General features: G+C 37.0%; 1 protein-coding gene and 1 long non-coding RNA gene across 2 annotated transcripts; both read right to left on the bottom strand.

Moving 5' to 3' along the window:
- Positions 1 to 2,765: 2,765 nt before the first annotated feature.
- LOC129438602 (uncharacterized) lies at positions 2,766 to 3,893 on the bottom strand. The gene is made up of 2 exons (XM_055197399.2): positions 3,680 to 3,893; positions 2,766 to 3,495 (listed from the first exon to the last, which is right to left on the bottom strand). The coding sequence occupies exons 1-2, from the start codon at positions 3,784 to 3,786 to the stop codon at positions 2,889 to 2,891; spliced, it is 714 nt and encodes a 237-aa protein (XP_055053374.2). The 5' UTR covers positions 3,787 to 3,893; the 3' UTR covers positions 2,766 to 2,888.
- Positions 3,894 to 14,171: 10,278 nt separating this feature from the next.
- Positions 14,172 to 16,841, bottom strand: LOC129419428 (uncharacterized). The gene is made up of 3 exons (XR_008636512.2): positions 16,439 to 16,841; positions 15,032 to 15,153; positions 14,172 to 14,296 (listed from the first exon to the last, which is right to left on the bottom strand). It is a non-coding gene; the product is annotated as an uncharacterized lncRNA (long non-coding RNA).
- Positions 16,842 to 17,694: the final 853 nt, after the last annotated feature.

The raw sequence follows: 17,694 nt of genomic DNA, 5'->3' as shown, positions 1-17,694 counted from the left end.
TGTTAACAAGTTATGGGCCCAGAGTAAGTCAAGATATACCGCATTTTTTGTTTTATAACGTGCTGAAGTAGCACCATGAGTAATGTTAGAAGATCGTCAGAACCTAGCAATCACTGGTCGTGGCGTTTGTTTGACAGGGATGAAAAATATTATGAAACCTGGGAGATGCTTTTGGGCCACCTCCGGCTGCAAGGACTAAAATGGATTATCACTTCAGAGCCCGAGGGTGTTGAGACACTGGAGGAAGCGGCCTCAAATGCTGAGGCATATGCAGAATAGCTGACTTCGCTTCAAAAATCAAGCAGCGAGAGTTGACTGAATGTTATTTGTGTGGAAAACCCTATCATGGCATTAAGAAATGTTGGAGAAACTTTGAGTGGACTTTAAGGACAATGTAATAAAAATGTGCAGTTGACATTGTTGAGGGTTTTATGCTGAGTATTTTCTTGTTGTTGACTGGCCTAACGTTACTATGCCCATTTTTGATGCGCCGTTATTCAATATTTTTCCCGTCTTGCAGTAATGTTTTTATCTGATTTTTTGTCCCCACCACTTTTCAACACAAACTGACGCCCCTGCTGTCTAGCATTACCATGTCAGTGTATTGATTCATTGTCCTTTCATAGTTTGCAAGATACATTTAATAAATGTATAATTATTAAATAAACTAAGCGTATTTAACTAAGACATAGGCTATTTAATAAACTGATCGTGTTCATCTGTCAATATAAAACGCGACTTGGCCATTCTAATTAATGATCGGAAGAACGCTTATCAACTACCGTTACTGTAAAATATGCACGTATGTCCGTTTAAACTCAATTTTGGTCAAATGTGGATTATATCATTACACTGGCAAGCATATGGTTACATGGAAAGATGCCGTACCAAGTATGACAACGCTACATTCAACTGCTTTTGATATACGGTGTTTTTTTCACTTCCTGAAAAGTAACCGTTTTGGACATGCAGTATTGTTTATTCTCTAAAAACTACATAAATGTCCTAATATGACTGAGGCCTAGTCCTGGATCAATCTTAACCCTGTCCGGGAAACTGCTCCTTATGGCATGAAAAATTATTTCAAATGTTTCAAAGCTGACTATAGTGATGGCTTAAGTCAGTGGTTCCCAAAATTTTCAGTGTGCGGCCCCCCTTTGTGTACGGTGCATTCCTTCGCGGCCCCCCAAAGAAAATTTGTGACAAAAAACTGTTTTAAAAAAAAAACATTAAATTATACAAAAAAGTAGTGCTTTTGGTTAGTAGCCTTATTTTTTTAGGTTTAATTGCACAGAATTCATGATAAATTAATGTATTACATAAAATGTCATAAAACTGGGGCCCCCCTGGCACCATCTCGTGGCCCCCCTGGGGGCCCCGGCCCCCAGTTTGAAAACCACTGGCTTAAGTAACAGTTAATGGTATCTGTCTCATAGCTCTAAAATGTCTTTTTAAAAAAACATTAAATGACTTTCAAACCTGTTCAAAGAAAAGGCTCACTGCTATTAGTTCAGAAACGGTTTATTGATCTTACAGTTTACAGTCACATAGCAAAACCTCTTAACAAAAGTAACGGTAACGCTTTAGATTACAGCCCGGAAAGTACTGCGTAAGTACAGCGAATTTACAGCGTATGTTTCTGTAATTATAGTTTACTTATAAAGTACGTACGTGTAATTATAATGGAACAATTTATAATATTTGGGGAATAAAGGGGTAAGAACCAGGAAAAATACGAATAATATATGCAGTAAAGTACAGCGTAAGTACAGCGAATTTACAGCGTATGTTTCTGTAATTATAGTTTACTTATAAAGTACGTACGTGTAATTATAATGGAACAATTTATAGTATTTGGGGAATAAAGGGGTAACAACCAGGAAAAATACGAATAATATATGCAGTAAAGTACGGCGTAAGTACAGCGAATTTACAGCATACATTTTTGTAATTATAGTGTACTTATAAAGTACATACGTGTAATTTTAGGAAACAATTTATAATATTTTGGGAACAAAGGGGTAACAAGTGCCACTTTAATTTACAGCCCGCATATGTTGTATTTACTCTTTAACTACGTGAAACAAGGGGGTAACAAGTGCCACTTTAATTTACAGCCTGCAGATGCTATACTTACTCTGTAACTACGTGAAACAAGGGGGTAAAAATTTTGATTTAGACTGTAACAACACAAAACAATGGTATATTTACACAGTAACTACAGAAAATAGTTCTAGTTTTGCCTAAATATGTTTAATAGCCTGCCTATATTATTCCAAAAATATATGTGGTGTATGACTATGATTGAATGAAGACCCACAATTTGCAGAATCCATGTGAAAGCAGCCATGGTATGATCGAGTGTGATCGAGCCAATTCAGTGAATGTGTGTGTTCTCGCTAAATTACTCTCAAACATAAAATTGTTTTGCATGTAGCCTACGGCATATCACCTAGGCCTAATATTTGAATCGTTAGTCCGAAGTTATGAATTACTTACTGTATTAATGATTTGTAATTTCCCACGTTTTTAGCATATAAGTCATACATACCATGTAATATTAAAATAGTTACCCCTTAGTTATAAAATACTTACTGCATATATTATTTGTATTTTTCCTGGTTGTTACCCCTTTGTTCCCCAAATTGTTCCCTTATAATTACACGTACGTACCTCATAAGTATACTATAATTACAGAAACATACGCTGTAAATTCGCTGTAATTACGCAGTACTTTCCGGGCTGTAATCTAAAGCGTTACCAAAGTAACAGACACAATATGGCAGATAAATCTCCAAACACATACTGCAGTTCTGACTTATTATTGACATAAAAGCATTCAGATCAGCAAAGCAAAAGCATTTAAAAACAGTTCTGAGCTTATAGTATCAGTAATTTATGTATTGGTAGTATGTGTTATCTGGGACAGTCCGGCAGTAACTGGTTGTCTTTTGACCACGACATTTAAAACAGTTAATTTGTTCAGCTTCAGGACATTGATAAAGGGACACTATCTTATCGATCTTTTGGAATTCACTTGGTAGATCCTTTGTTACATCCTTACCCCAGATGCTTTGAAAGGCAAAAACATTAATTCCATCTTTTAGCTTATTTTTCCAGTTTGAAAGACCCTCCAAAATGTTTTTCTCACCACTAATGCATTCTTTCACACATGGTGAGTTGTAAGTATAGAAAACCACACAGCTATTTTTATCTACATTTTTTAAAAGGTTGTCCATAGGAGATTTGCCCACAGGATATAGCAGACGATACTCAGAATGGTCATTGGGATCTTCTGTTTGTGGCCTTGCAGCAATTACATTCAGTGAGTCTGTAAAGAGTTCACATATTTGACTTTTGCAATTAATTCTTTCTTTTACTATTTTAGCATCTGCTTTGCTGAACACAGAAGTTATAGAAAACTTTTCATCTGTGCACTGGTTCTTTGTGAGACGGATCGCTATTGCATACTGAGCACCAGGCTTTGGTTGAACACTAAAAGACATAAACATGATTACAAACATTTTCAAGAGATAATGTTTCTCATTGTTACGAAAACTTGTAAAAAAACTTTCTATTGCCTTTATAGATTCTACATACTGTAACTGAACCATTTTTATTTTTTACTGTTACTAATATGATGTTTAAACCTTTACTAATCTACACAATGGTGACATACTTGTCGTCGAAATACTTCAGCATTTTAGCGAGGGCGACTTTGTTCACATCCACCTGAACACTCAGCTGAAGCAGGCAGATGAGGATGAGTCCTCTCAGTGCCACCATAGATGCCTAAAGTTAAATAAAAAAGTAAATGATGAGAAAACAGCTGTACTGTAGTTGCTCTCAGTATGATACAATACATTGTGCTCTACTTAAATAATTTTGCTCCAGCAGCCAGATTTTACATTTGGCATCAACAAAACCCACCACCATCAAAATTTGTTAAAATATGTTTAGGATATACCAAAATATTATGTCGACAGCCAATAATAATGCCACAAACCATGTGCTATTCTCATTGCAAGCGAACTCATTTTTTATTCTGGGTCCAACACTCTTTTACCTGCATAGTTTTGTTCATGGTCTTAAGGATGAAAGCATGTCAAAAACTGACATAACTGACCGTAACTAAAACATAATTCTCCCCAAATTAAATTCACACAGAGTTCCCAGTGGAGCTCAGAATAAAGTTTATTCATTAAATCTCATTAAAGAGAGATCTTACCATTGTGCCTGTTATAATAAAGATGTTTACAGCTGCAGTTTCTTCTCTTGAGTGTGATAAAGATAATAAAGAGGAAATGAAGCTTAGGCTATATATAGTCTACACTACAAAGACTTAAATTATGATTGGTGCAGTGATGTGTCATGTGGGTTTCTATAAAGATTTGCCTATAGCATTGTTTGGCAGTGGCTTAATGGTTCATGTAGGTTGTCTATAAACCGGAAGGTTCAATCCCTGGCTCCACCGAACCACTTCCGCTCCTTAACCCCAGCTGCTCCCGACAAGTTGGATGGTGCCTTGCATGGCTGACACGCCGTCGGTGTGTGAATGGGTGAATGTAAGGCAACTTGTAAAGCACTTTGGATGGCCATAATCCTCATTAGCCCAGATCCTCATTGGCCAACGGCTCTTAAGAGTCTGGAGTGCATAGACAACTGCATTACAGTCCCAATAACTTCTTGTTTTAAAAACTGACACGAGGGTTGACATTTGACAATAGAGTGTGACACCACTAGTGAAAATGTAATTTGCCTTTTTTATTTAATTTTAATTTGATTCAACTGGATTGCAAGTTCAGTGTTAAGAAGTATCTTGCAAATATTTGTCTTATTTAGATGCACTACCAATACTTTCTATCTTTGTTCTTTGTCACTGTTGATGTGACATCCTGTGTAACACTGCATTTAAGGTGTGAACTGCTCTGCACAAACACCAAGTACATATTTGTGTTTTTAAAACATTTCCCACATGTAATGACGGGGAATGAACCTATCCAATCTTAGCAGTGGGCATTTACGTCCAGGTCTTCAATGCGGCCCACCCCTTCAAACGAAGCTTTTCTCCAGACAGCATCAAAACCATGTTACAAAATAGCCTTTATTATATATTATAATTACTTATTGATTTTGATGTTTTTGATTGTAAAAACCACGCAAACATCATAAGTAGACCTCAGAGAACAGTATAAAACAATCAAATCGGTAGGTTCATTGCCCCTTTAACTATGGTTTATCACACCTGAGTTGAGTTTCTCTAGCCACACCCAGGCTTAATTACTGCCACACCTGTTTGCAATCAAGAAATCACTTAAACCTGATTCACACAGCACTTTGGTCCCAGAAAAAAATCTATAAAATTGGCACAGAGGCTTTTGTGTGAACAGAAACATGTCCCATAAATGTCCTGGGATCGCTCTCGGATAGAGGACCTAGTAACATTGCTGTAACATACACAGAAAGCATTCTGTGTGAACAAGAGGCAGAAACAATGCTGTAAGGGGCGTGTCATAGTGAGGACGCGTGTATCATCACAACAAGAAGTTATACGGACTACCGGCACATCCGGGAACTTGACTGTAAATTTTGTCACCACCCCTTTTTGGGGGAAAATGGGACCTTCCATTGACTTCCATTCAAAATAGCGGAGCAAAGCAACGTTTTTACACAGCCGGCGGGCCTAAATAACTTATGAAATCACTCAGATTAAACATGTCGAGTAATTATCTGTCCACCGTGTCTGCCATAGAGCGCGAAAGATACATTAACACATTTAATTTGGTCAATATAAAAACATGTCGCTTTCATTCTTCCAGCGTCAAATTTGTGTAACGCTATGATTGCTGGAAAATCACTAAGGCTAGTTGTATGGCTGGACGGAAAAGTGCACTCAGTACTCTAAATATTTTAACGATCTGAAACGCAAGTGCAAAGCGCAAGTGACTTTGTGGGCGGATCTTGGGCGCTGTTGCTATTTTCCCGTGGGAGAAATAACTCTTGCGCCAGGCACAAATCAATAAGGGGTTGGTCTGAAGTAGGTTCATTATTCAAAGGTGTGGTTTGGGTGTAACGTCAAATAAACCAATCAGAACACTATCCAACATTCCCTTTAAACGCAAGGGCGCAAGTTCCATGGCGGGTTGCTATTATTTTGACAGATTTACCAGGCGCACGCCAGGAGCTGTTCACAGCCGAGGAGACCGACGTTCTTGTAAGAGCAGCAAAGACAGAGAAGTTGTTTTGTATGGGGATGGGAGAAACCCGCCCAAATCAGCGTCGATTAAACAGGCGTGAGACGAAATAGCCACAATTGTCTCATCAGCTGGCATCCCCATCGTTGCGCCAAGCGCTACAATGATGTCAGGAGACGAGGGAATCCCAAGCTTCCCAGCATAAATCGGGCACGCCGTGTAACGGGAGGTGGATCTGCCTCTACACATGACCTGACGCCAGCAGAGGACATGGCTGCGTCCACCCTCACCGCTGAAAGGGTTTGGGGGCTTTGAAATCGGACCCAAGAAACGCAAGCAAGGTCCAACCCCAAAGTACACTTACAAATCAAGTTCATATACATTAAGGTTTCTTATGAAAACATTTTAATTATTATTTACATAAAATAAACGTAATACAGCCACACAACAAACTTATAAAAATATTTTAATCGTTACTTGCATGAGAATTTTTTAATGCAGCCACACAATAAATAAAAACTATCACCACAATGCTCACCACAATGATTTCCCTTATCTCATGTGTTAATATTTTTTATTGTAACAATTTATGATTTGCAAAAGTAACTGTTGCATCTGTGTAGATTAGAAAGTGTGTGCGCGTTGTGCACGCTACTGTATACATTATGGTCAAGCATGCGCCCTTTAATGAACCACGCGCAACGCGCCACTGACTTTAGACTAGTTTTTTTTTTTTGTCAAAATACGAATGATACATGCGTCACTGGCAAAATCAATTGCGCTGGGTGCAAGATAGGGCCCATAGACATAATATATACATAGTAACTTTCAAATAAGAAGTAAAATCATTCACTTGCTTCCCTGTTGACTCGATGAGGTATGAGTAAATGTTCGGGTAAGACACCTCTGGTCAATAGGGAGCGTTGTTGCACAGATTTGACGCTGGGAGAGTGAAGGGGACATGTTTTTGTATTGGCCAAATTGGATGTGTTGGTGTGTCTTTCGCGCTCTATGGCAGGCACGGTGGACAGATAATTACTCATATTATTATTCATAAGTTATTTACGCCTACCGGCTGTGTACGAGCGTTGCTTTGTTCCGCTATTTTAAATGGAAGTCAATGGAAGGTCTAGTCTGTTTTCCCCCAAAAGTGGGCGTGAACCTGTTCAGAGACACTCTATGACGTTGCGCCGGTTGTGCGTATGGTTCAACTCTTCTACAGTACACAGGAATTTAAATGCAGATCAACATTTACAACAAGAAATGTCTACAAACTTGACTGAAGCACTATCACTATTAGCGCTGAAGCTTAGATCATTCACCAGCATGACAGAACAGCGCATCACACACTCCTTATGATCTTGTTATAAACAAAAATGCACACGCTTGTTGTTTTCAATAGAGAAATCACAGATAATAAGCAAACTTCATACGCCGTGGATAAAAACTACCAAATGCAGGACTAAATTTACATCATCTTTACGGGATTGTTTGCATGGTGTGTTTACTTGTGTTATCTTTGATACTTTTTCACACCTTTGTAAATGTGTGAGATGACTGTGTGAAAAGCCACACGACTGTGAGAAACCACTAATCTCTAAATGTATGCACTCAGTATTCTCAGTCTTCACACTTTAATAGTGACCTTAAACAGTGTAAGTTTCTGCTCATGCATATAAGATATCAGATATATATAAAGGTTGATCTCATATATGCATGAGCAGAACATTTTTCTCTTGTTTTTGTTGTGTAAAAATGGCAGCCCAATCAGCAGCAACACCATAAAGGGACAACTCGCACAATGGGTCCAAAGTCGTTGACAAATGTATTTTATTCTGTACAGCAAGGGCAGTGACTGTAACATCAAGCGTATATTACAGAATTAAAAGATTACTAACATCTGATATTATTTATAACGATTTACATCAGGCTCCGTAAATTCTTCAAAAACAACACAAAGAATGGCCTTCCCAGCTGCCGTATACTGCAACTCTTGTGTCATCAGAACAGGGTGTTCAACACACCATCGTTTCTGTTTAAAAAACGGTGTACAACGTTTTGTCGGGGCTACTCGCAGCCCACTTCTGTGTTTCATAGACTTGTAGTTTGTATTTAAAGGAACAGTATGTAAGAAATGTATATCAATTCATCATAAAATGGCCCTGATATGTCACTAGACATTAAGAAATCATTTTTATTTAAAATACTTATATTACTCACAACAGTGGTCCGGCCAGGATATTGTCATTTAAAAAGTGGAGTTGCAGCCCTCAACTGATGTTTATGTTGTCATTTTGTGTAAGTTTTGTGATTGCAATACCAGTTTTGGCCACAATCCTACATACTGTTTAAGTTCCTGTTTCCTGTCGAATGCTTGTAGATAGTTTGTAGTTCTTCTGTTCATTGGTTCCCTGTTCAATGTCTCCCCATGTGTGAAACACCAACCAAATAAAATAAAACCTATCCTCAAACCCTTGCATACCGGTGTGCACCATTTCCAGGAAACATGTAATTCAACCTGGAGACCATAGCAAAACATTGCATAGTGGTTTGAACTTGAATGCGACCCAGTTATCTTTTATCAGTTGGGTGATTCTCACGAAACCATTGAAACACCACGGCACTAATGATTTTAGCTTTAAAATGTGTAATATAGTAACATTAAAAAGCATCAGAATTAACACAATACTGTGTTCTACCTTGCACAATGTGTGATTTCAACATAAGAATTTATAATTGTACATTTTATCTCATTTTCTGCTGAAATTCTCATTACCGCAATGTGTCCGGCTGTGTTTGAACATGCATTATGTTGTATTTAATCAAATTAACACAAACATATTAGGAAAAAAAATAAAGGGATGTTTTGCTAGACTACTTTAGGTGACAGAAAAAAATATTTACTGACTATATTCATGTATAATAATAATGAAGAAAAATTAGGAAAATGATGTGTCCATGCCTGATGTTCTCATCCTCCGCAACACTTTTTGAGAACAGTTTAAGCACACATACAGAATTTTAATAAAGTTTGATTTTGAGTGACCAAGCACATGGACCAGTTACTTCAAGATGGCTACCAGGTAAGATCATTTTTTTTACAGTTAATTTGAAATATTGTCTTGTCAGAATGCTTACACGACATTTTGATTATCATTACCGCAACAGATGCTTATTAAATGTTAATTTAATAGAAGCATAATACTTTGATTTTAAATGCATGTGCAGAATCTCCAAATTATGTTCTTTCAGGTTTGTCATGTCATTTTGAAAATATGTCAGTGTTGATGTTTTCTGACTGTTGCGGTAATGAGATTTTTAGGACTAACTTTTTAAATTATGTTACAAAAAGTGTTAAATGATAAGTAAAAGTTTTTAAATTAATGTTCCCATTTACTCCAGACTTTGTTTTTCAATGTTTGGTGGGAAAAAAGTAAATTTTAGCAATTTTTACATTTTCCTGCTTGACATTTTTAAAACCAAGTTTTCGTGAGAATCACCCAGGTGTTGCTGGATGTGGTGCTTGTGCTTTCTCGTGATTTTTTTCATATATATATTAGGTCTGAAGCTCTTTTTTTTCTTGGAATCGTCCGTCAAGGGTTTTCTTTGCTTCTTCTCCGGCTCTGCCATTTGCAACAATCGCTAGCCGTGTTTTGCTTGCCTGCCTCTGTGTTGTTTGCCGTAAAGTGATCCTGTTTCTCGCGATATCTGAGACTTTGCGAGACTGAAGGACACCTGGTCGGATACAGCGAACTTGCAAGTGACATATTCTTCCTACAGGTGGTAGGGGCGGGCGAGAGAGTCTTCATTCGTCCGGTAATGAGTCATTTTGCAACCCAGGCTCATTGGAAATACGTTACTCTACCTACATTTTTGCAAAACCTAAAATACGTAGCTGAAAGTACATTTCCCTGCACTTTTCGGGTGAAACGTCCACTAGAGGCGCTATATGGTATACAGCGAGTCATACTTGGCCCGTTTCAGATGCATGTTTATTAACGTTTATAAAAGGGACAATATTAATAAAGGATGTTCAGACTTGTCAGCATACACTCATTTTGACATCAATTAGTAATTATTTCCATGTTTTTGAGGTGCCAAGAGCACATATCTTCTGGATCGGACTTACTCGAGGTCATCGCACTTACTCGAGGTAAGTTACCGAAAGAGTAAGTTATTGTCTCGCAAACAGAACAATTTATAATAAAAATGCATTTGTATGTTTTCGTTGTTTGTGTTTTGATGAAATTAAACGGCAGGGAATCGCACAATAATGATATCGCGTTGATTACGTAATACGTACCAAACCGCACAAAACTAACGTTATATGGCAAACCTTTCTTGAACAGCCAGACCAAATATTTTACATGGGTCTACGTGTCTCACTACCGAGCCTCGAGTAGGCTATGAGTTGTAACTGTTAATCCGAATAGATAATATCAAAAGATAATAAAGTTTTGCCAGAACGTAACGATATGTACGTTTCAGTCAGGTGATTGTTTTATGTACTCGGTGAAACGTACAGCAAGTTAGTGAGCAGTGGACACCCGGCTTATGGTATTGACTAGCAAAAGGAACAATTTATAATAAAAATGCATTTGTATGTTTTCGTTTTTTGTACAGAGACTCGAGTAGGCTATGAGTTAACTGTAACTGTTAATCCGAATAGATAATATCAAAAGATAATAAAGTTTTGCCAGAACGTAACGATATGTACGTTTCAGTCAGGTGATTGTTTTATGTACTCGGTGAAACGTACAGCAAGTTAGTGAGCAGTGGACACCCGGCTTCAATTACCCTGGTACAAAAAATATATTTTATTGACCCCCATAATCTCAATTGATCTGTTCTTTTATGACCCGGATCATATTTATCTGGCCATTCAACTGGGTTTTAAATGTTAATATTCCCTCGCAGTCTGATCTCAAATAGGTATCAGCTAGCGCGGTCTGCGGTGAGTTAAACAACACTGCAGGTAGCATTCAGCGGTGAGTTTACGCTCAAATGCGGCTAAAACAACATTCAGAGAGGAGTTTTATTAAAACAGCGATCATCTGCAGGTAAAACAACACTCAGAAGTGACTTAAACACCGCTCCACGGCGCGTGAGAGTAGCATTTTAAGCGTTTTCTGCTCATCTAAGTGTTAGGTAGCTTTGATTACCATGCTGGATGGTAAATAATTTTTCTCGTTGATGTTAACAAATATAGATATAAATATACATTTTACTATACTGCGATTGTGTTTGATTAATTTATGTTATATATGATTATTAATTTGTTTATTTAAAATCCTGTAATTTAATAACTCTGACGTCATCGAACGTCATTTTTTTATCGTAGTTGACCTTTGCATTGAGTATGAAAGTTAAGGGGCAGTCTGATGTCTACTCTACTGCTAAAAACTACTAAGACCAGCATAAGCTGGTTTTAGCTGGTCTCCCAGCTTAGTTTTAGCTTGTATTGCTGGTGTAGCAAGCTGTGTTTTGGTCACCTTGACCAGCTGACCCACCAGCTTGTAGGTTTGCCAGGCTGGGAGGACCAGCTTAAACCACCTTTTAAGCCACTGCCTGGGTATGGGCTGAATTTTGTTTCAATATTATTCAATCAAACATACAGTATTTAAGAGCAAAACTATTAAATTGTTGTAAAAAAAATTAATTCGCATTTAAAAAATGTTATCTTAAAATTATTTTAGTTACAAAATACAGTATTTGTTAACCAAATTTTTTGCAATATGAATTTTTCTTTGAGTAATTTCATCGCGTGTCCCTACATTTTGCTCTCTGCTACGCTGTTTTTGTTTGCGGATCAAAAATCTTTGCTTTTGAGTCAAAAAGTTTTGGATGCAAGTTACAATCGTCTCAGTGGGCGGGATCAACCTAGTTGAATGAAAGACCCGTTTCTATTGGCCACTACTGTCACCATTTGGCCACGCCCACCACGGAAATCTGCCTGTAGAACGAGGAGAGCGAGGCTGTGCTATGGAGAGCGGCATATTGTTTGTAAGGTATGAAAGATCATTTAATGTCATAAACTCTGTGGAATGTGTATAAAAATGAATATCTTGTGTTTAACCATCCATATGTTTTAATCTCTTTTATCTAAATATGCAACGTTAGTTATTAGCATTAGCTTCCGGAGTTTGCTTTATCCAGCTAACGTTAAGTCTTACACAGATATTAATACCACGCTTTTATTAGTAAGTTAATCACTTACTGCATACGGACATAAAATGTACTAATGATGTGACGCAATCGTGCAAGTTTGCTATTTTTGCGTAATTGACTACTAAATTAGTATTTCTTTTTTTGAACAGAAATGATAAATTATACAATAATTTTATACAATTAATTCTAGCATAGCAGTCATGACATATAATAGAGTAAGATCAGGTGGGCATTTAATGACATTGATAGATCCAAATATGACTATGCCAAAAATGTTAGATTAAACCGATACAAGGAGCAAGTCCAGTTCACTAGTTCTTAGTTTCACTAGACCTCTCTTAGTCAGGAAAATGACTTTGTCCATTGCTCAAAGATAGACAACTCTGTGGTGAGTTAATGCTTTTACTCAACCACAAGGTAGACAGAGATGAGAGCATCAGGCAGGGGACAAAATGATAAAGAATAAAATAAAAATGGTTGATTGAATAATCTTAGCTGCACTGTCAATGGTCTGTCTGACTCGTCTTGTAACATATTTTGGTAACACTTTACAATAAGGTTCATTAGTTAATATTAGTTAATGTATTAACCAACATGAACAAACCATGAGCAATACACTTGTTACAGCATTTATTAATCTTTGTTAACGTTAGTTAATATAAATAAAGCTTTATTTGCTTGTCCATGTTAGTTCACAGTGCATTAACTAACATTAACAAAATTTTAATAAAAGTATTAGTAATTGTTGAAATTAACATTAACAAAGATGAACAAATGCTGTATAAGTGCAGTTCATTATTAGTTCATGTTAATTAATGTAGTTAACTAATGAACCTTATTGTAAAGTGTTACCCATATTTTAAACAACATTTATAAAACGGTTAGTTCCAATCCTTGATTCTGATTGGTCAATAGGTGTGCTTTATTCGCAATAAAACACTGCTATGACCGCTTCACCCAACGGTTCTATTTAATATCACTGCGCCCTTAGCAACACCCTTAGCAACACATAAACATATAATGAGACAAAGTCTGAGAACAGTTTGTTGTTTTTATTTGAACTTTCATGTTGTTTTTCGCAGTCAGGGACTATTTTTTCTAGCGGAAGGAATGCTTTTATTAATTTAACTTCATGAAAGTTGCACTAATATTTTTTTTACTTTAATATTGTGTGGTAACCGTTTTATAAAAGCAATAAGGTACTCGAGGCAAGTGCCGCATCGTGAATAAGTAACGGCTGAAGGGGTTGCAGGCACTCCGCTTCGCGTCGTGCCTAACAACGCCCTTCAGCCGTTACTTATTCACGATACAGCACAGCCTCTCGTACCTTATTGCTTACATAAAGTATTACACAATGCTACTTTGTCTTATGACATTATCAAAAATCTTTAGCAGGAGGAGACCACTGATATACCTATATCTACTTATGAAGACAATGCATCACCCAACATAAATAATCTGCAGTAATGAAACAACAAGCAAAATAGTTTAGGATAAAATGAATGAATATGAAAAAATGTGCAAATGTAAATAAATATATTGGTAACTAAACAAAAGTAATTAATAAAATCCAGTATTTAAGAAATTTTGATACGAAGATCTTTTAAAAGTAGCAGGTAGACCAGACTTTAATGACAAACTGTGATTTGTGACATAAAAGTAATGTGTGCTTCTTGTGTTGCAGGAATGATTGGGAGGATTGTAATCAAAGAGGCCAAGAAAGATGTCAATATCACTTTGTAATGCAAGATCTGTTGTGGAGAGGATGCATTGTGTGGCATCCTCATCTCTGCTGTTGACTTCAAACAATTCAATTTTGTTCACATTTATTTGTATAGCGCTTTGAACAGTTTTGAAGTCCTCGTGATGTCCGAACTTTCCTTATGTGTAGGGTCATCTGATAGAGACAGGATCCAGACTGGAGCTGGTGTAATCTGAAGTTTAAAAAAAAGCAAATAAAGAAAATTACCATAGCTGCTGTTTAGAGCTTTTTAGGTTAAGGATCATTTTAAAAAAAGTTATTTATAAACTTAATGCAAAGTTACAGGATGAAATTATGTTTATGCACACTGAAGAGGTGTCTTTAAGCTAGATTTAAACTGGGAGATAGTGTCTGAACAGTGTCAGTAAGGCTGTTCCACAGTTTCCATAGGTGGAAAAAAACTTGCCCTGCTTTGGTAGATTTTGCTATCCTAGGAACTACTAAAAGTCTGAAGTTTTGAGATATTAAGGAGCATGATTGTTTGTAGCATACTAGAAGTTCTGTCTGTAGGAGCTAAACCATTTGGGACTTTATAAGTGAGTAGCAATATTTTGTAATCGATACAGAATTTAACTGGTAACTATTGTAGAGATGCTTAATTTGGGGTTATATGAACTTGCGTGACCTTGTAAGAACTCTAGCAGCTGGGATTTTGCACTAATTGTAGACTATTAATTAAGGATGCAGGACAACCACCCAGTAATCTAATCTAGATGTCATAAATGCATGAACAAGGTTCTTCACATCTGAGACGGTTGACATGTTCTGCTGGAAGAAGGCTGCTTTTGTGATGTGAGATATGGGTTTCAAAACAAAGATTTCTGTCTAATAAAAGTCATTTACTGTATTTGCTGAGGTGACCAACGTCATTTCATTTGAAAACCGTACTCCAAATTATTCTGCTTACAGCTCTTTGGTCCCACGAGTAGTCCAAGTATCTTCATGTAACTTTTTTTATCAGATCTTGGAATCCCCAGCCATCCTTCCTGTCATTGCCTGACTTCAATGTAACCTCTAGTGAAGAATCATCTGAGAAATAAATACAAATTACTGAGATACAAAACAAGTGTTGTATATTAAATGTCTTACTAAACATTATAAAACGGTTAGTTCCAATCCTTGATTCTGATTGGTCAATAGGTGTGCTTTATTCACAATAAAACACTGCTATGACCGCTTCACCCAACGGTTCTATTTAATATCACTGCGCCCTGAGCAACACCCTTAGCAACACATAAACATATAATGAGACAAATTCTGAGAACAGTTTGTTGTTTTTATTTGAGCTTTCATGTTGTTGTTCGCAGTCAGGGACTATTTTTTTTAGTGGAAGGACTGCTTTTATTGATTTAACTTCATGAAAGTTGCACTTATATTTTTTTTAGTTTAATATTGTGTGGTAACCGTTTTATAAAAGCAATAAGGTACTCGAGGCAAGTGCTGTATCGTGAATAAGTAACGGCTGAAGGGGTTGCAGGCACTCCGCTTCGCGTCGTGCCTAACAACGCCCTTCAGCCGTTACTTATTCACGATACAGCACAGCCTCTCGTACCTTATTGCTTACTTACATGGGCCTTTGGACAAAACATTTTGGGGCGGTTTCCCGGACAGGGATTAGACTAGTCCTAGACTAAAATAAATGTAAGAGCTGTCAAAACTGAAAACAACTTGCGCTGACATATCTTAAAATACATCAGTGCCCTTTGTTTTGCCTCAAAATGCACACAAGTAATGTTTTTAGTAAGGCATGTTTGTTAAAACTTGTTATATTTCATAATTAAACTAAGGCCTAATCCTGGTTTAAGCTATTCCCTGTCCAGGAAACCGCCCTTAACTGCTTTTTTTCATTTGTAAATGGATTTGAATAAAGGCATCTGCTATGTGAATAAACATACATTTAAATTTCTTCAACTGGATATTGTTTGAATACATAAACATTTACATAAGTGCCATTACAGGATTAATTCTTCACGTATTGAGTAATATTTAAGCAGTATCAACACTAAGAACTTCCGATGTAAAAATAACTTGGGGAAAATATAGTCGTGCAATTACATAATATGTAATATTAATATTTTTTTTATGTCCGTATGCAGTAAGTGATTAACCTACTAATAAAAGCGTGCTATTAATATCTGTGTAAGAATTAGCTGTATAAAGCAAACTCTGGACGCAATAGCCTCCGGAAGCTAATGCTAATAACTAACGTTGCATATTTAGATAGGAGAGATTAAAACATATGGATAGTTACACACAAGCTATTCATTTTTATACACATTCCACAGAGTTTATGACATTAAATGATCTTTCGTACCTTACAAACAATATTCCGCTCTCCATAGCACAGCATCGCTCTCCTCGGTGGCAGACTTCCGTGGTGGGCGTGGCCAAATGGTGACTGTAGTGGCCAATAGAAACGGGTCTTTCATTCAACTAGGTTGATCCCGCCCACTGAGACGATTGTAACTTGCATCCAAAACTTTTTGACTCAAAAGCAAAGATTTTTGATCCGCAAACAAAAACAGCGTAGCAGAGAGCAAAATGTAGGGACACGCGATGAAATTACTCAAAGAAAAATTCATATTGCAAAAAATTTGGTTAACAAATACTGTATTTTGTAACTAAAATAATTTTAAGATAACATTTTTTAAATGCGAATTATTTTTTTTTTACAACAATTTAATAGTTTTGCTCTCAAATACTGTATGTTTGATTGAATAATATTGAAACAAAATTCAGCCCATACCTGGGTGGCAGTGGCTCAGTGGTTCATGTAGGTTGTCTACAAACCGGAAGGTTGGTGGTTCAATCCCCGGTTCCACCGGACCAAGTGTCGAAGTGTCCTTGAGCAAGACACTTAACCCCAAATGCTCCCGACGAGCTGGCTGGCGCCTTGCATGGCTGACACCGCCGTCGGTGTATGAATGTGCGCGTGAATGGGTGAATGTGAGGCTAATTGTAAAGCGCTTTGGATGGCCATAGGTCTGTTAAAAGCGCTATATAAATGCAGTCCATTTACCAGTTTACCATTAAACCAGCTACCAGCTTATGCTGGTCTTAGCTGGATTTTCCGGTAGGGAATATAAAAATTAGCTAACTTAATTCAATTAATTTTGTCGTGTATAAGTTAATCCTGCAGCAAGATACAGGGAAATGCAAGATTTTCAGTATTGATATACCTATATTACACTAGCTCGCAACTAAGTTATTATGTTGACTTGTGTGCGTGCGTGAGTGCGTGTGTGTATTATTAGTTATTTATTTATTTTCTGTTTATGTCCTTCAAATTTGCAAGCTTCAAACTCTTTATACCCCCACCACCACAAACAAACCAAAAACAAAGGCACTTTTAATAGTCACATGTGTTTTGTTAAACTGTACTTGTCAGTCTCACTGTAGCACTCTCTGTTTACATTTATATTTGTTTTATCTGTTGTTCTCTTTGTTGTGAGTCTTTCTGTCTGTTTGTCTTTCTGCCCATCAACATGTCCATCCATTCAGAGCTCCAATATCATCTCATGATCTTGGATTAACTTGGTTGATGGTCAAGAACTGAGGATGAGCTCCAAA

The sequence above is a fragment of the Misgurnus anguillicaudatus genome, chromosome 24 (genome assembly GCF_027580225.2).
Source record: "Misgurnus anguillicaudatus chromosome 24, ASM2758022v2, whole genome shotgun sequence".
NCBI classification, from domain to species: domain Eukaryota; kingdom Metazoa; phylum Chordata; class Actinopteri; order Cypriniformes; family Cobitidae; genus Misgurnus; species Misgurnus anguillicaudatus.
The sequence above is the reverse complement of the archived record's forward strand: the minus strand, read 5'-3'. Positions and strand labels throughout refer to the sequence as shown.

Excerpts from the sequence above, each read along its gene's own strand:
- LOC129438602 (XM_055197399.2), bottom strand. The coding sequence starts at position 3,786 with ATGGTGGCACTGAGAGGACTCATCCTCATCTGCCTGCTTCAGCTGAGT. Across the intron at positions 3,496-3,679 it reads CTGAAGTATTTCGACGACAA|TGTTCAACCAAAGCCTGGTG; the intron begins GTATGTCACCAT and ends TATGTCTTTTAG.